Here is a 15147-nt window from a genome sequence, read left to right on the forward strand (position 1 = left end):
AGTCATAATCAATGATGATCGAGGGACGCCATTCATAATCAAAGAAGAGGGTCGCTAGTCATAATCAAGCAAGTATGTCGCCGAGTCATAAGGAGGAAAGGGGTTCGTTAATCATAAGGTTCTCTAGTCATGATAACTGAATGACTAGCGCGAACCTCTTCCCCTATTATGACTGGCGACCCTCTTCTACTATTATGACAAGCGAACCTCTTCCCCTATATTGGCAACCCTTATGATTAATGTGCCCCTTTTCCTTTTTATGACTATAGCGACCCTCATCTATTATGAATACCGATCATCCTTGTCGATTAAGACCAGCGATCCTTATGATCAATGACCATTATGGTCTATTATAACGAACCTCATCTTGTATTATGAATATCATGGTCCTTATGACCTAATTATAGTGACCCCTTATTTCCCTATTAATAGGCTATTATGACTAGCGAACTTTTGGGTATAGGATTGTACACGTTATGACTAGTGGTTCTTATGACTAGAGGGCTTACCCCACTTTATCAATGTCCAATAACTGAATAGAATGACTAAAATAACTGAAATCTAAATAAGATGAATATATGTTGACCAAGGAAATTGAGTGTATAAACTTTTTTTTCTATGAGCTGAAGTTGTTTTGCTGTTGTTGTTTTTTGTTATTTCATAACCATTCCCAATTGGTTGAAGTTTTAGTTCTCAAAATAGTTTAAAGATTATCGTTGAAGTATTGCTATATTCGTCAAAATAACGAAACTTAGGCAAGATTAAGATACTCGGACTGGTTTTTTTTTTCTACTAGGTATTCTAATGTTTCCTCCATTATTTTGATGGGGGAGGCTTGGACCCCCGTCCCCGGCCCCCTCCAAAAAAAAATCACAAGGAAAAAATGGGGGGGGGGAATAGAAAAGGAGAAGAAAATAATAGTGACTATTTTCTTCCTGCTCAGCCCTTTTGAATAATCCAAGATCATTGCGCCACATGGGGATAAGATCGTTTGTAAAAAGATTTTATCGGGAAAGTGATGAAAATCAATACAGAAACAACCCCTAACTTGACATCCGAGTCCGCCATCTCGCCCATCCCCACACCGCCCCTGAACTGTATTTCTAGTTCAGTGCCCCCTCCCCCCATCCTCTTACAGGTATTTTCAACGCGACAGGTGCATCTGACGCCAATTGTCCAATCAATGCTCTAGTACGTTGCCCTAGCCACCGCGTCTGAATGACGTCATAATCATAATTCGCACGACTACCTTTGCTTTTGTACCTCGAGCGCTGTATATCGCGCCGGTACCGGGTGCTCTGCTGTGCGATGACCATGTATGCTTGCTCTTGCTAGCTAGCCCGCTAGCTAGCTCGGGGGAGGTCAAGACAGATATTCGGGTGGTAAGTACCGGTGTTGAATATATGGCAGGTGAAATGTTTTAGTGTTTTTGTTTAATTACAGTGCTACTTACGCATCTACATGTATTTGTATAAATACTCATGCGCTTTTGCTTTTAATTTCATAATTGATCTTGTAAACTAATATTCAGTTCAGGATTCAGTTAGTTGTCAATTTTCCAACTCCACATTCATGACAAATAATATGTAGGCCCTATGTGTTAAAAATATCTCACTCATCTATCAAATTATTCAAAATCAAATCTCGCTCACTCGACGACACTGTATGTTTTCATTTCAGGTTTCATTTATTATAGCTTATTGGATACATTGATCTAGTTTATTGTATTCATATGATAAAGAATTGAGAATATACAAACATGTTCAGATGTTTATGTAATTTGAAGTTGAGGCATAGACACAAATGAATATTGATTTGTTTGCATTGCAGGTTCTCTCACTCTTGTCGTTGTGGGTTGTGTTTTATTGTCTGTTATTGACTGACCTGTCTGACCACAATTTTATTGTCATCTCTTTAATGTATTACTTGTAATTGACTCGGAAAGAACAGCAGAAAAACCAATTAATGTGACACAATATAGCCACCCTGATGTACATAAAATGGGAATTGTACAGTACTATGTATAAATGCAACCTTTTACCATCTTTTTTATATCCAGACATATACTGTAGATCAATACAGTCTCAGGCGGCATGAAGGAGATGATGATAACAGGTATTTACTAGATTGAAAAAAAGAGCAAGGGCTTCGGCCCACCCACCCCAAGTTATCAGGATGAGGAAGAAGCGATCCAAGACCCGGCTGGACTCAGCTACCAGCAGTACCAGTGGGAGTGGTAGCAGTCGGTATCAGCACCTCCACCAGGGTGTAAGAGGTCCAGCCAAAAAGGTGATCATCAAGAAGTATGATGAGACCCCCAACCGCTACCGGTCGAAGATTGATCCTGTCAACCTGGAGGAGCAGAAGATGCAGTTCTTGAAGCATGGACAGATTCCTCAGTTCCAGTTCAAGGTTGCACCAGAAAAGGTACTAAGCACCTATTAGTTAAAAAGATAACTGTTCTGTTCTGATCACAGAGGTGGGTGGAGCCTAGCCAAGAGGATTTTGTTATGATATTTCAATAAATAGGATATTTACATTGTCATTGTCGATGTCATATCTATAAAAAAATATAATGGAGTCCTCTTATCTAGATTGAGCCAACATGGTTCAGCAGAGTAACCAATAGTAGGCCTACATGGAAACTAAAGCTTTAGGTTTAAATTAATACCACCACCTTTTTCCATTTCAGTGCTCCGTAACGCAAAGATAAGCGATCAATCGCTAAATGGTCTGACCAGTCAAGATGTTACACGCGCATTCACTTCAATATACTAACGAGAAACCAATCAGAAGTGTTCTTTTATATTTGCTATTCATCGCTAAGCTTTGTGTAAATGGGCCCCTGGTCTCTAAGCCTATAGGGATCTGTATTCTCCATCAGAGGCTGAGATCTGAGAAGGATGTTTTCCTGGGGGGTGTTTCACAAAGATTTAAGTATGACTTGTAGTCGGACTTAAATGCCGGGTTGCGTACGGTATGAAAGGCTTGACCGCATTGGTCAGATCATCTCAAGAGGACGCGCACTAATGCGTATCTATCAATAAGATCGCGCGTTGCATATCTTGTACGCGTTTGCATTTAAGTGCGACTTAAGTCACACTTAAATCTTTGTGAAACGACCCCCAGGACTGTTAGGATAGAATTTCATAAGTGATGTAAATTCTATCCTCACATTAGGCCTACTAAAATTGGAATTTTAATACTTTTTTTTTCTTCTAGTCCAATTGCTGTTTGTTCAGTATTCCAAGTTCCTTTTATCTTGCAATACCTTTATGGTATGTCAATTTGCCCTACTTCTCCATATATTTGGTAGATTGTTAGGATCCATTCTGTACGGATAGAGATAAGGAGGCTCAAAATCTCTTTTCAAAGTAATTGAGACATTCTTCTATGAAATCAGTTATTATGATCTAGGAGTCCTATTTATAATTTGATTCTTAGCATTCTGAAAAAGAGAAAATGAGCTGATAAAATCCTTAGATAAAAGATATTTCGTTTCAGTGGGATAAAGTGACCATATATTTTACATAATTTTTTCTATCCAGATTGAGGAGATGTCACACAGCAAAAAAGCAGAGATTGAGTTCACCCTGATGGAAGAAGCTACATGGATCCTTGAGAAGGTTCGTCAGAAGTACGGTCCGGGAAGTCTGTTTGTAGAGCAGATGTACGGGGAGAGGATCACTGCTGAGAAGGCAAGCAAGAAACTCAGTCGATACCTGAAGCAGAATGGCTTTGACAACCAGATCAGCATTGGATGGAGTAAAGACCTAGCCTGCAGGTGGGATATACAAGCAGATGTATAGACAGGAGGATTATGGGTGTTTTACAAATCTGTTCAGAAAGTTAAACCCAATCTTATTAATGACGAGTTGTATGGCAAGCCAAAAGTGTGTCGCGTTTGTATTACATGAAGGTGAAAATTGCAGATAATGGTAATGATAATGATGAGGTTTTACAGAATTGGTCAACATTTTTCAGTTCATTTTGAAGGTAATAGTATATTTCATATTGTAAAATAATTTAAAATATAGTCATAATTTGTTGATATCTCAGGGAAAGCTTTAAGGCCTTTTGTTAGCAGACACGCTCTTATACAAGTGATAAAATTTTTCTAAAATAGCAGTTACATGTATTGTATTTTTCTGGTTTATTTAAATATATTCCTTCTTGGATCGATGATTATTCTCCGGTTATTCTGATGATCTTGTATCAACACACAAAGACAATCATTCTGCATGTATTTAAACTGAATATGCTCTTCATGCTAGTATATTTAAATCTGTCTCCTCTGTAGAATAAAAAATAAACCCAAAATATTGACTGTTCATTCAAGAAGATTGATGATTTTCATCTTTTTATTTTTCAATCTTGAATATCTAGTGCAAAGATGGCTTGGTATGGTCCTAATGCCAAAGCCAACAGACCTGAAGCAAGGAAGTATTCTCTCTGGCTCAAAGACTCGACTGAAAATCTCTTTCTGAGGGAGACGGGAATCATGTGCCTTGCTGATCATGAGATTGGAACTCATTTTGTATCCTTACCATTGTCTCTACTAATATTCAAGTCTATAGGGAAGAAGAGTTGAGATTTGTTCATATCAGTCTACACGTATCTCCATAGGGAATACTGATCATTTCTTATCTGAGATTTTTGTTAACAGCACAGGCATGAAGAAAGAATGAATGACAGTTGTTGTTGTGATTAACTGAAATTAATTAATCAAAACATGTGCATCACTGATATGGTATTTTATTTGGAAAATTTGTGTGGATGATGTACAAACAATGATTTTTGTGCATTTAGGTATTATCCTAACCTTTTGTAGACCAAACCTGTATATACATTGTATGTAGGGTATGATCTTTGGGAAATTTGTATTCTATCATTTTCAGCTATTCTCTAGATTAAAATTAAGATTAGTTGGTGCCTTTCTGCCTCTCATGTATCTGGAAAAAAACAAATTTTCATTGAATCTTGTTGATACGTTTGTCGGGTTGTCTCAGTGTTTTACTAATGTCACTTCTCTTTTGATGATGAACTTGTTGTACTCACCAAATTTCCTTAGCCTAGTTTACCTCAGCTGAGGACTGTGAATGATGGCATCCAGCCTTGGTTCTCTAATCGGGAACAGTTTGGTCTAAAGAAGTTTAGCTCCCATCTACTCTTAGAGACCGAAGAAGGTCTAGCAACCATCAACACTCTCATCCAAGCAAACAAGAAGTTCCTCTGGTTTCCAGCCCTCCTCTACTGTAAGCTCACCATTCTCTGTTGATCTTATTGTAGCTCATATCTTGTCATATGATACTGGTCTTTGCAATTGAATTATTTTAGTGCTGCTTAATGCAGATATGAGATAGGTGTAACATTACAGAAATATATACTGCAAATACATTCAGTGAACCTCTTATACTTGTAAACAAATGAAAAAAATTCCTATATTTTGTCATACACTCTGATTTGATGATAACCAAGCCTGTAGAGGATTTGTTGATATATTTATTATTTATTTTAGTTGTGTGAGTTGAATTTGATACTGGTAGTCATATTTTTTCAGTCTTGCAGATGCAACCTGTGTAATTTTGACTGCATAATATTTCATCAAACATCTTTTGATTATGAATATGATGAATTAATTTCAAAGATGAAAAAGGTCTAACAATACAAGAGCTCTATCATGCAATAGCCTACTTTCTGCAATATTTACAAGATCTCATATACATGTTGGCATTTCGTTGAAGGTAATCTTATAACGTAGATTGTAACAGTTAACCACCCAGCTGTTATTATTGAGGCCATACACTGGCTTCCCTTAATTTTAACAGAGTTAGACCATGATCTAGGTTCAACCAGATTTTAGAACAATTTATATTCATGGTTTATTTATTCCAAAAACAATACACATCAATGGCTGAAAAAAATGTGTTTACAAATGTTCACATATATATACATATAAAAAAAAGATACAAATTTAAAATGATACATGTTTTAGACCTTGTAGACTTAAAATTGTTGATATGATGACAGTGTTGGGTCCGTTGAAAGTAGTGAATAGATTAATCATAATGTGCCACAAATCGTTCAAAAGGAAATGCCAATTAAACACCAGTGCAATAAATATTGTTGGCCTCCCTTGAATCATGATGATTTTTTTCATTTGATAATCCTTCAATTCCATCTTCCTGTGATTTTTCTTCCCATAGACACTGCCTGTAAGGCTGCTACTATGACCTTTGAAGAACTGTTCGCTCACCTGGGTCATTACATTGAGAATCGTGAACTTAGATGGCGCTATGTAATGCGGGTCAAACGCAGTCTCCCAGACCCTGCAGGAGTAGGTGGATATGGAAATGATCAGTGCTACTTCAAAGGTAATCGTTATTCTTGTAAAATGGTATTAAAGTGCTGGCTAGTCTGTTCCAGCTGTTGCTCATTGAAGTACAACACACCTGGCAAACCTAATCAGGAAGGACATCATCTGACAAGCAAATGTAGAGATCAAAGTTTACCGCAATTCTGGAAGCATTCTCCCATCATTAAAATTCTGTCAGGGGTTCCTTTGTGAAATCAAATGAAATGATGGTTGGAATATCTTGGGAGGGAGGGGGGTTGTATGCTGTATATAAAGTAACTGCAACATTGCATATGAATGGAATGAAGTGGCAAGTGAATGCCCCAAATTGCTTTTGAGAAATCAAATAAAATAATGGTTGGAATATCTTGGGAGGGGGGTTATATGCTGTATATAAAGTAACTGCAACTTTGCATATGAACCGAATGAAGTGGCAAGTGAATGCCCCAAATTGCTTTTGAGAAATCAAATAAAATGATGGTTGGAATATCTTGGGGGGGGTATGCTGTATATAAAGTAACTGCAACTTTGCATATGAATGGAATGAAGTGGCAAGTGAATGCCCAAAATTGCTCATCTGAAATGTGACAATATAATTTGCAACGTAAATATGTTATTAGTATTAATATTTTCATTACCTCTTTGGTTAGTGTGATTAGAAACGAGTGAGAGATCGACATGGCTTTTCAAACATTTTATTGAACAAGTGTTGCATGTAATCAAAGAACATATGAGTGGTAGTTCCTGATTAGTAGTTTTCAAAGATTCTGATAAATGATGATGATATTATTCATGTTATTTTTTATGCAGGTGCAGCAGAAATCCTGCGAAGCATAGACACCATTGACTTCCATCTTCTGTACGCAGGGAAGGTGTGTTTGGAATCCTTGCCTCGAATCCAGAGGATGGCACGACTGGACTGCATCAGGATACCGCACTTCATGCAGGACATATGTTCATACCTAAGAACCCTCAGGACAATTGCCGCTACCAATGGACTAAACCTACCTCAGAAACCATCAGTCATTCCCAAAGAAGTAGGCCTCCGACGAAAGCCAAAGAAAAGCAAATCAGGTGGTGGCAAAAAGCGCAGGAACTCGTCCAAGGCCAAGGTTGACAAGGCGCCAAAGCAACAGCAGTCTTCCAGTAATGATATCCTCATCGTTCAAAATGACATCCTTGATTGCGATGAACAGGTTGATCTTATTTTCCAGCGGACCTATGACCAATCGGCGATGCTGAAGTTTTCCCCTTCCCTAGAGGCTATTCATGATCAGGGTACAAGTCTTGTTACAGGGTCCAGGAACACCTCACCCAGGGAATCCAGAGAGGCATGGGCCAGGAAATGTCTTTCAAAGTCTTACATTTATGCCTATGACGATGATCATGAGGCATCATCAGAGCAATCTGTGCTTTCTGTCTCCTATGGAGAGAATGACCCTTCAATATCTTCAGGGTTGCGTTGCCAGTCACAGCCCACTATCATGAACATTTATGAAGACAGTCTACGTACCGACCAGAGCCAACCTCAAGGTACTAGCAATCATGGTATTAACCGGTTATCCCCTCTAAGTGGCACCCCATCCAAACAAAATGGCCTGAATCACAACTCCTCATCACAGACCAAAGTCAAGAGACCGGTATCCCCTCTGCGAGCTGGCATGCCCAATGTGATGCCTACTGTAAGCTCAAGATATAGACGTGAGAAGTGCGCATCTCCAGTCCCGTTTTCTTCTCACCGTTGGCTTCTTTTGAGGAGAGATAAATGTCCTCCAAACTCCATTCACTAACGTACCTAAACACAATTCTGAGCTGCTTTTTTAGCAGGAATCTTGCTCAGTGTCTTCATCACCAAACCTCCCTCTTCGGCACAGGTCAAACAATAGGGAATGCAGACACTAAGCAAGATTCCTGTTTAGCACAGACTTTTGTTTGGGTACCTTGAAGGGATCTTTCATTGCAATATTCAACATCACAAACAAATTAATCTACAAATTAATTTATTGATGTGTAAGTGCAACAAAATGAGCTCGTTTTTTCTAAATTTCTACCGTGATATCGTAATACACATGATGTCCATTAGAGTTTACTGGACATGTCTGTGACCGACATTCTTAAGGAAATTGTAGGTGTACAGTAATATATGTTCAACAAAGAGATAGCTGTTGTAAAGTTAGTCAAGTCTAATAAGGTCTGCTCAGAAAATCTATGTTATGCTGATACATTTGGGGGTGGAAATGCGAAGGAATATGCTTGTGTAAATTTTATGCATTTGGGGTATAAGCGCTCGTTATACAGAAAGTTTTCTAATTACTGGTATTATGTTAAAAAGAAAGGAAGCATTGATTATCATGAAGAAATTAATGTTTAATGTGCTAGAAACTTTATTCTCCATGTACTTACATATTCATAAAGAAGTGTTTATACTGAATTGCTTTAAAAACACAGATGAACAGCAATTTCGGATTCACATAAAGCTCAATTATCCGAGACTTTTGTTTATATTCTATGATAATAAATTATTACAAGCTGGTGTGTATTTTGGGTTATATTAACCTTTGTTTTGCTGCTACTAGAGAAAAGATATATATTTCTATTTCTTGATAGTGTACATTCCTATTTTTATAATGAAGTATAATCAATTTACAAAAGCTAATTAATATATAATACAGGAAATGTCTTCCATATCAGTCTAACAAACTAACTATTGTAGATCTATCTTATTTTTGATATAATATCTTAACAAATTCTTGATTGTCTGTAGTTGTATGTGATATCCTAATCATGTTTAAAAACAAATATTGATACTTTCTCTTACTAATATATTTCACGATTTCATAGTGAAAGAAATGAAATCGCTTTTAAGATATGTAATTGTTTATTTATGTAGATTGTCTAGTCTTCCAATGGTTATATGAATGATTTGATAACATTACTTTAGCTTTTATTTCATAAGTGAAAAATTGATATATTAAGAAATGTGTGAATAGGTGACGTGACACTTGACAGTAATATTGGACTATTCATGATGAACATTCATTGCATGTTACTTTCTCATGTTTTGTTATGAATTTAGAAATTTATTGATTGAGATCAAAATGACTTCAATTTCATTTTAATGAAACAATCTTCATATTAATGTTTCGCAATGCTAAAAAAATATTTTAAGGATTGTCAAAATTTCAAACATTTTGGTTCATATATATCTGACAAATTTAATGGACAATATCAATAAAAAACTTGTGTGAATCCTGACCAACAATTTAGGTAATTTTTACCATTGATATTTTTCAGAGGATTAGGCATACAAATCATCAAAATATTGTTAAAAATGAAAAATGCAATGTTGCGATGCAATACATCATAAAATATATAACCCTATTATAATATGTCCAATCTTTTTTTTTGTTCTTTTGTTTAGGAAATTTTGTAAATTTTAGAATGTTCTCTTGAAATTATATGAATGCATTTTTAATACTAAGCAATCATAGATTGTGGATTTGAATTGATACTCCCACCAACCTCTAGAAGCACTTGTAGAAAGAAAGAATCAATTTAATACATTGTGTTGGATATCAATATACTTGATAGTAATGTTGATAATGATATATTTGAAAGAATTTTGTGATAGCAAGCCTGTAATCCAGCTGAACTCTGCTGTTTTAAGTGATCAATGTTTGAATAATATTAATGCTTTTAAGTTGAATTCAGTAACTTTAGCTCCATTTTAATCAAAGTTTACATTCAAGCGCATGCATGATATTACTATCCACTCACTATTTCTTTTGTATTGCATTATATGAAATGTTCAAATTTTCTCCTCATTGTCAAGTGAAACAATAATTTCTCCATGGACATGTGGAATTAGCAATGTTTAATACTATATGGTTCGGTCAAGTTGGTCCATATTGTTAATTTGTAAAAAATGAAGTACTGTATAATTCAAACAATAAAAAACAAAAGAAATAGTGAGTGAGGGACATCATAGACCATCTCATTTGCATGTCACTGAGTTGTGCCTATCACTATTTTTTTTTTAAAATAAGCAAAACTTTAAAACGTCATAACTCTTATTTTACATCAAATTTTGATGAAATTTTCAGCGTTATTCTAGTTTAATTATTCTTTATTTATTCAAATGAACATTTTCCTGTGGTGGACTTGACCTTTAATGATGAGTTATACATGTACATGATAGTATCTCACATCGTTGATATGCAGCTGGCTTTTAAAGTTTTGCAATCAGATTCCTGAATTTGATGTGTGTGAGCAAAATATTCTGGAATTATTGTGATAAAAGTAATAATGTATTTGTTGTGTTTGCGCACCAGAATCGGTAGACTAGCTTAGCCGGGGTAATATAGGAGTGCCTTGAGCACCTAGCAAGGTGGATACGTGCGCTATACAAATCCTACATTATTATTATTATTTTTATTATTTGCACATCTCTTAGTATCAGATCTATCTTGCCCTGTTTCCTGTTTTGTGTGTGAAGGAAGATATTAAACAATAGAGATGAAAATTATATTGCATTGTGCCTGTATTTCGAGCTGACTCGCTTAAATAGAAAATAAGTTACAATATTTTATTGTAGTAAATTCTCTCTTCGTTTCCTTGAAACAAGAGAGAGGGAGAGAGAAAGGGCGAGGGGAGATAAAGGAGTGGAAGTAATAATGATAATAATTATTGGCGGCAAATTAAAAGAAAGGGGACGAGGTGAAAAAGTAGAAGAAATAAAGGAAAGAAGGGATATGAGGGGGGAGAAAGAGAGATAAGTCAAGGAAGGGGGAAAGAAGCAGAGGGGGTTCGATGTTTAATTATTCATTCCACTTGATGATAAATATGAGATGTTTTGTTTTTTTACATACTAATAATTCGATTTTCATTTGTTTTTTGTACGTATAATTAATTTTTCGTAATGTTATTTTCACTCTCAGTTCCTTTGTTGTTCTCAATTTACTGAGATATCTTGTATTCTTTTCTCCCCTTCTTTCTCAGCGCTTTGAAACTTACGTACAAAGCGCTTTATAAAGTTTGTATATTATTATTAGTAGTAGTATTTTAATAATTACAAGGTGATAATCACAATTTGTATTGTGTGCTTAATATTCTTTCTTCATGTTTTTCTTACAATCAGAAAAAGAATTTACAATTGAGTAAGGTTGTAAATCTACTATTGTTATATCCTTGACCATCATATGAAGAAAGGAGGACAGATAAAATCTGACATAGAAAATAAAAAATAAAGATACTCGCGAATTGACCGGTTTTCCCTAATTTGTCAGTTGTTCGTTAAATTCTTCAGAATATACGTTGATAATCCCCACAATAAATAATGAATATATTTTCCAATGAATTGCCCACACGAAAAGTATCCTTGGCATAAATGAAAACGTGTTGGTCACCTATGCCTCGGTGAGTTATGATTAATCAAGTAGGCCACATCGCAATCGCAATATATGAGGAAAATCGTACCTTATATGAGGCAATTTCATGAAGATCACTTTTTCCTGCGAGATTCATATTATTTTGAAGGTGAGAGAACGATAAATAAACTGTGCTATGTCTATAGTAACGCTTTCCTTCGTGTCCCCCAGTTCAGTTTTAAAGGGGAATCCAGCCTTGGCCATAAAATGTTATGTTGGGAAGGAGAAAAATAAATTAAACAGAATGGTGAAAGTTTGAAAGAAATTGGACAAGCAATGAGAAAGTTATAGCTGCTTTAAAATTGAGATCACTAATACTATGTAGATTTCAAATTGGCAACTGTGTAAGTAAATTATGACAAGGGGCAAGGACAACTTTCCCATAGGCCATGTACTTTATTATCAGGGATTTGTGGTTTTCTCCTAAGTACCAATTCCCCTGGGGCAGTAATCTAAATATAACCCAGGTAGTATATTGTAGTATGTCCTCATGAAAGAAAAATATAATTTGAAATAAAACTTTTGGGAAAAATGACATTTTAGCCCTAATATGTATTGGAGTACATGGAAGAGTAGTCCTTGCCTTACATCACTATGACATCCCATATGCGGCCAATTTGAAGTCTCCATGGGTATAGTGATTACCAATATTTACAAATTTTAAAAATTCATAACTTTCTTGTTGTTTGTCCAATATTGTTCAAATTTTCACCTATCAACTTGTCTGATTTTTCTTTTCCTTATAAAAACAAGTTTTTATTTGGGTTGGATTCCCCTTTAAGTCAACTTCGATTATACAGCATTCACGATTCACGGATCAGACAAATAACCTTTCATCAACTTAGGAGGAAATCAGATCTCGACCGCTAAAAATTACAATTTCGTTTAATAATGTCTATTGAGCACTCCATACATGGGGAATGGTACTTTGACGTTTGGTCAACGGTTTTTGAGTGCCACGTGAAAGTTTTGACTTATCTTTCGTATACAACATTTTGAGCTGAAGTTAAGCTACTTTAGTAAATATTTTCCATCATTCTTTAGCATGCTTTTCTATTTATTATTGTCTATAGGAAGAACATCTGGAAGAAAGGGAAACAAAGTAGCAATATGATCTTTAGATTTTTTTTTGTAATTATAATCAATGAATCTTCAGAGCAACAGATACAATCATCAACAGTGGATGGTCAATATTGAACTAAATCGGGTGCGAAAAACTTTGATTACTTTGAAAAAAAAATGAGAAGTTATGTTTTTTTAACTCAACTCGTATGGATAGCTTATCTGGTTAACACAGGAGATGGTAAGTACAGGTGTTTCTACTGCATCCTGTGACGCACTTTGTGATGGATGTATGGATTGCATTTCAGTTATCGATTTGTTAATTGTTTAATCGATCGGTCGATAATATCTTTATCAACCGATTGTGTATTATTTGATTGACTGAATGTTCGTTCGTTTCATTGAATTGAACAAATAATTATTCTCGAAAGGATGTGGACCGAATTGCTTTTTATGACGATGGTATTGATGGTGGTGATGATGGTCACGATGGTGACGTTGGCGACGACGACGACGATGATGATAGTGGTGTGAAGAAGATGATAATGATTATTATGATGAAGATAATGACGATGATGGTGATGATGATAATGACGATGATGATGATGATGATGATGATAATGATGATGATGATGATAATGATGATGATGATTATGATGATGATGATGATGATGATGATAATGATGATGATGATAATGATGATGATGATGATGATGATGATGATTATGATGATGATGATGATGATAATGATGATGATGATTATGATGATGATGGAGGTGACGACGATGATGATGATGAACACTGTATCTGTGTGAGGCTGTGCGATTGTTCCAGTCATGTAAAATTTTGATGTTGACTTCCTGTATAGCTTCTTTGTTATTAAGCATCCTCGTGAAGGACATGTGTAACTAAATATAACTTTTTAAGTAATTGCTTCATCTGGTAATGGTTCTGATATTCCATTAATATTATTCTTCCAATGATGGTTTGCCGCATGTAAAATGAAAGAGCAATTATTCCGTCAAATTGATAAGAATGAAATAGGTCTCTAACATGGTATCATTTTCTTTTCATTATTTCAACACAGGTGGATTTACGTGCCCAAATGGCTGGTGGCTGATACAGGATAGGTGTTATGCATACTGGAGCACTATACTACCTTTGACATACGAGGGAGGAAAGATCGAATGCTCCAGTGTCGGAGCACAGCTTTACGTTCCAAACTCGGAGAGCGAGTTTGACGACGTCGTTGCCTACATATCGTCGGCGTACCCGTTGCTAAACTACATCTGGATTGGGTGTGACGAACAGGATGTCGATGGCGTGTTCGAGTGTGTGGATGGTACTCAGTTAGATAGCTCAAATGGTAAGATGGGGCTTAATGAAAACCGACTTGATTGTGGCCGGGAAAGTTTTATAAGTCGCAAGCGAGAGTAGGGGGAGAGCAAAAAATAGGGACTTTTCCAAATGAAAATCGTATTTTGCGATAGATTTTGACACAAGATGATATGAAAAGCAAATGGCATTATACTTCTCCCTTTTCCTTTAATTCATTTTGGTTCTTTATATCTTTTTTTCTAGGAAAAAAAGCAGAGCTGCAAAGCCCCCCCCCCCCCCCCTCCCATGCACACAAGTGCAATTAAGTTACCATTATTGTGGACAATACCGTTTAGATTATATCACATCTCGCAAAAAAAGAAAAATCTTGATCAATGAAAAGTTATACGTATAACTATTTATTGAATGATTTTTCATTTCTTTTTTAATGGCAACGTAGATTGGTGGCAAGATGGCGAACCAATCCCGGGTAATAATCAGAAATGCATCGACATCAAATTGAGCACGTTTGAACTTCTTGATAGCACTTGTACTGATTTGGACATCATCCTATGTGAAGGTAATGATACACTTAACCAAACCACACCATTTCAAAACTGATCGGTGATCGATATTATATATCCGTATCGAAATAATGGAATAGATTTGATGTGTATAATTCAATTTCTTTTGTTTGACTCTGACAAATTATCTTAGGTAAATTTGTCGTTGTGAAGGGGGCGTTCTTCCATAAGCAGAATCGGAGTTAGGAAGAAAGAAAAGCTTCATTAAAAAACACGTTTCATAATTATACTTGATATGAAGTAATAATAATAATAATAATAATAATAATAATAATAGAGGTATATTTACCCAGGGTAGCCACTTCAGTTCCGAAAACTGTTCTCCCAGCGGGCCCTGCTGTTATTATTACCCAAGTAGGCCCAAGATTATTTTTTAAGTAATGGAATTGCTGGACTGCTCTCT

The 15147-nt window shown here is 35.8% G+C and overlaps 1 protein-coding gene across 1 annotated transcript; it reads left to right on the forward strand.

Annotated features, from left to right (window-relative positions):
• Window positions 1–1233: 1233 nt before the first annotated feature.
• LOC121413581 lies at window positions 1234–8257 on the forward strand. Its single transcript, XM_041606447.1, has 7 exons — window positions 1234–1382; window positions 2060–2427; window positions 3549–3784; window positions 4387–4537; window positions 5087–5255; window positions 6207–6374; window positions 7166–8257. Exons 2-7 carry the CDS (start codon window positions 2176–2178, stop codon window positions 8143–8145), a joined length of 1956 nt encoding a protein of 651 aa, XP_041462381.1. The 5' UTR covers window positions 1234–1382; window positions 2060–2175; the 3' UTR covers window positions 8146–8257.
• The last annotated feature ends 6890 nt before the right edge of the window (window positions 8258–15147 follow it).

Source organism: Lytechinus variegatus, chromosome 4 (assembly GCF_018143015.1).
Source record: "Lytechinus variegatus isolate NC3 chromosome 4, Lvar_3.0, whole genome shotgun sequence".
Classification (NCBI taxonomy): Eukaryota; Metazoa; Echinodermata; class Echinoidea; order Temnopleuroida; family Toxopneustidae; genus Lytechinus; species Lytechinus variegatus.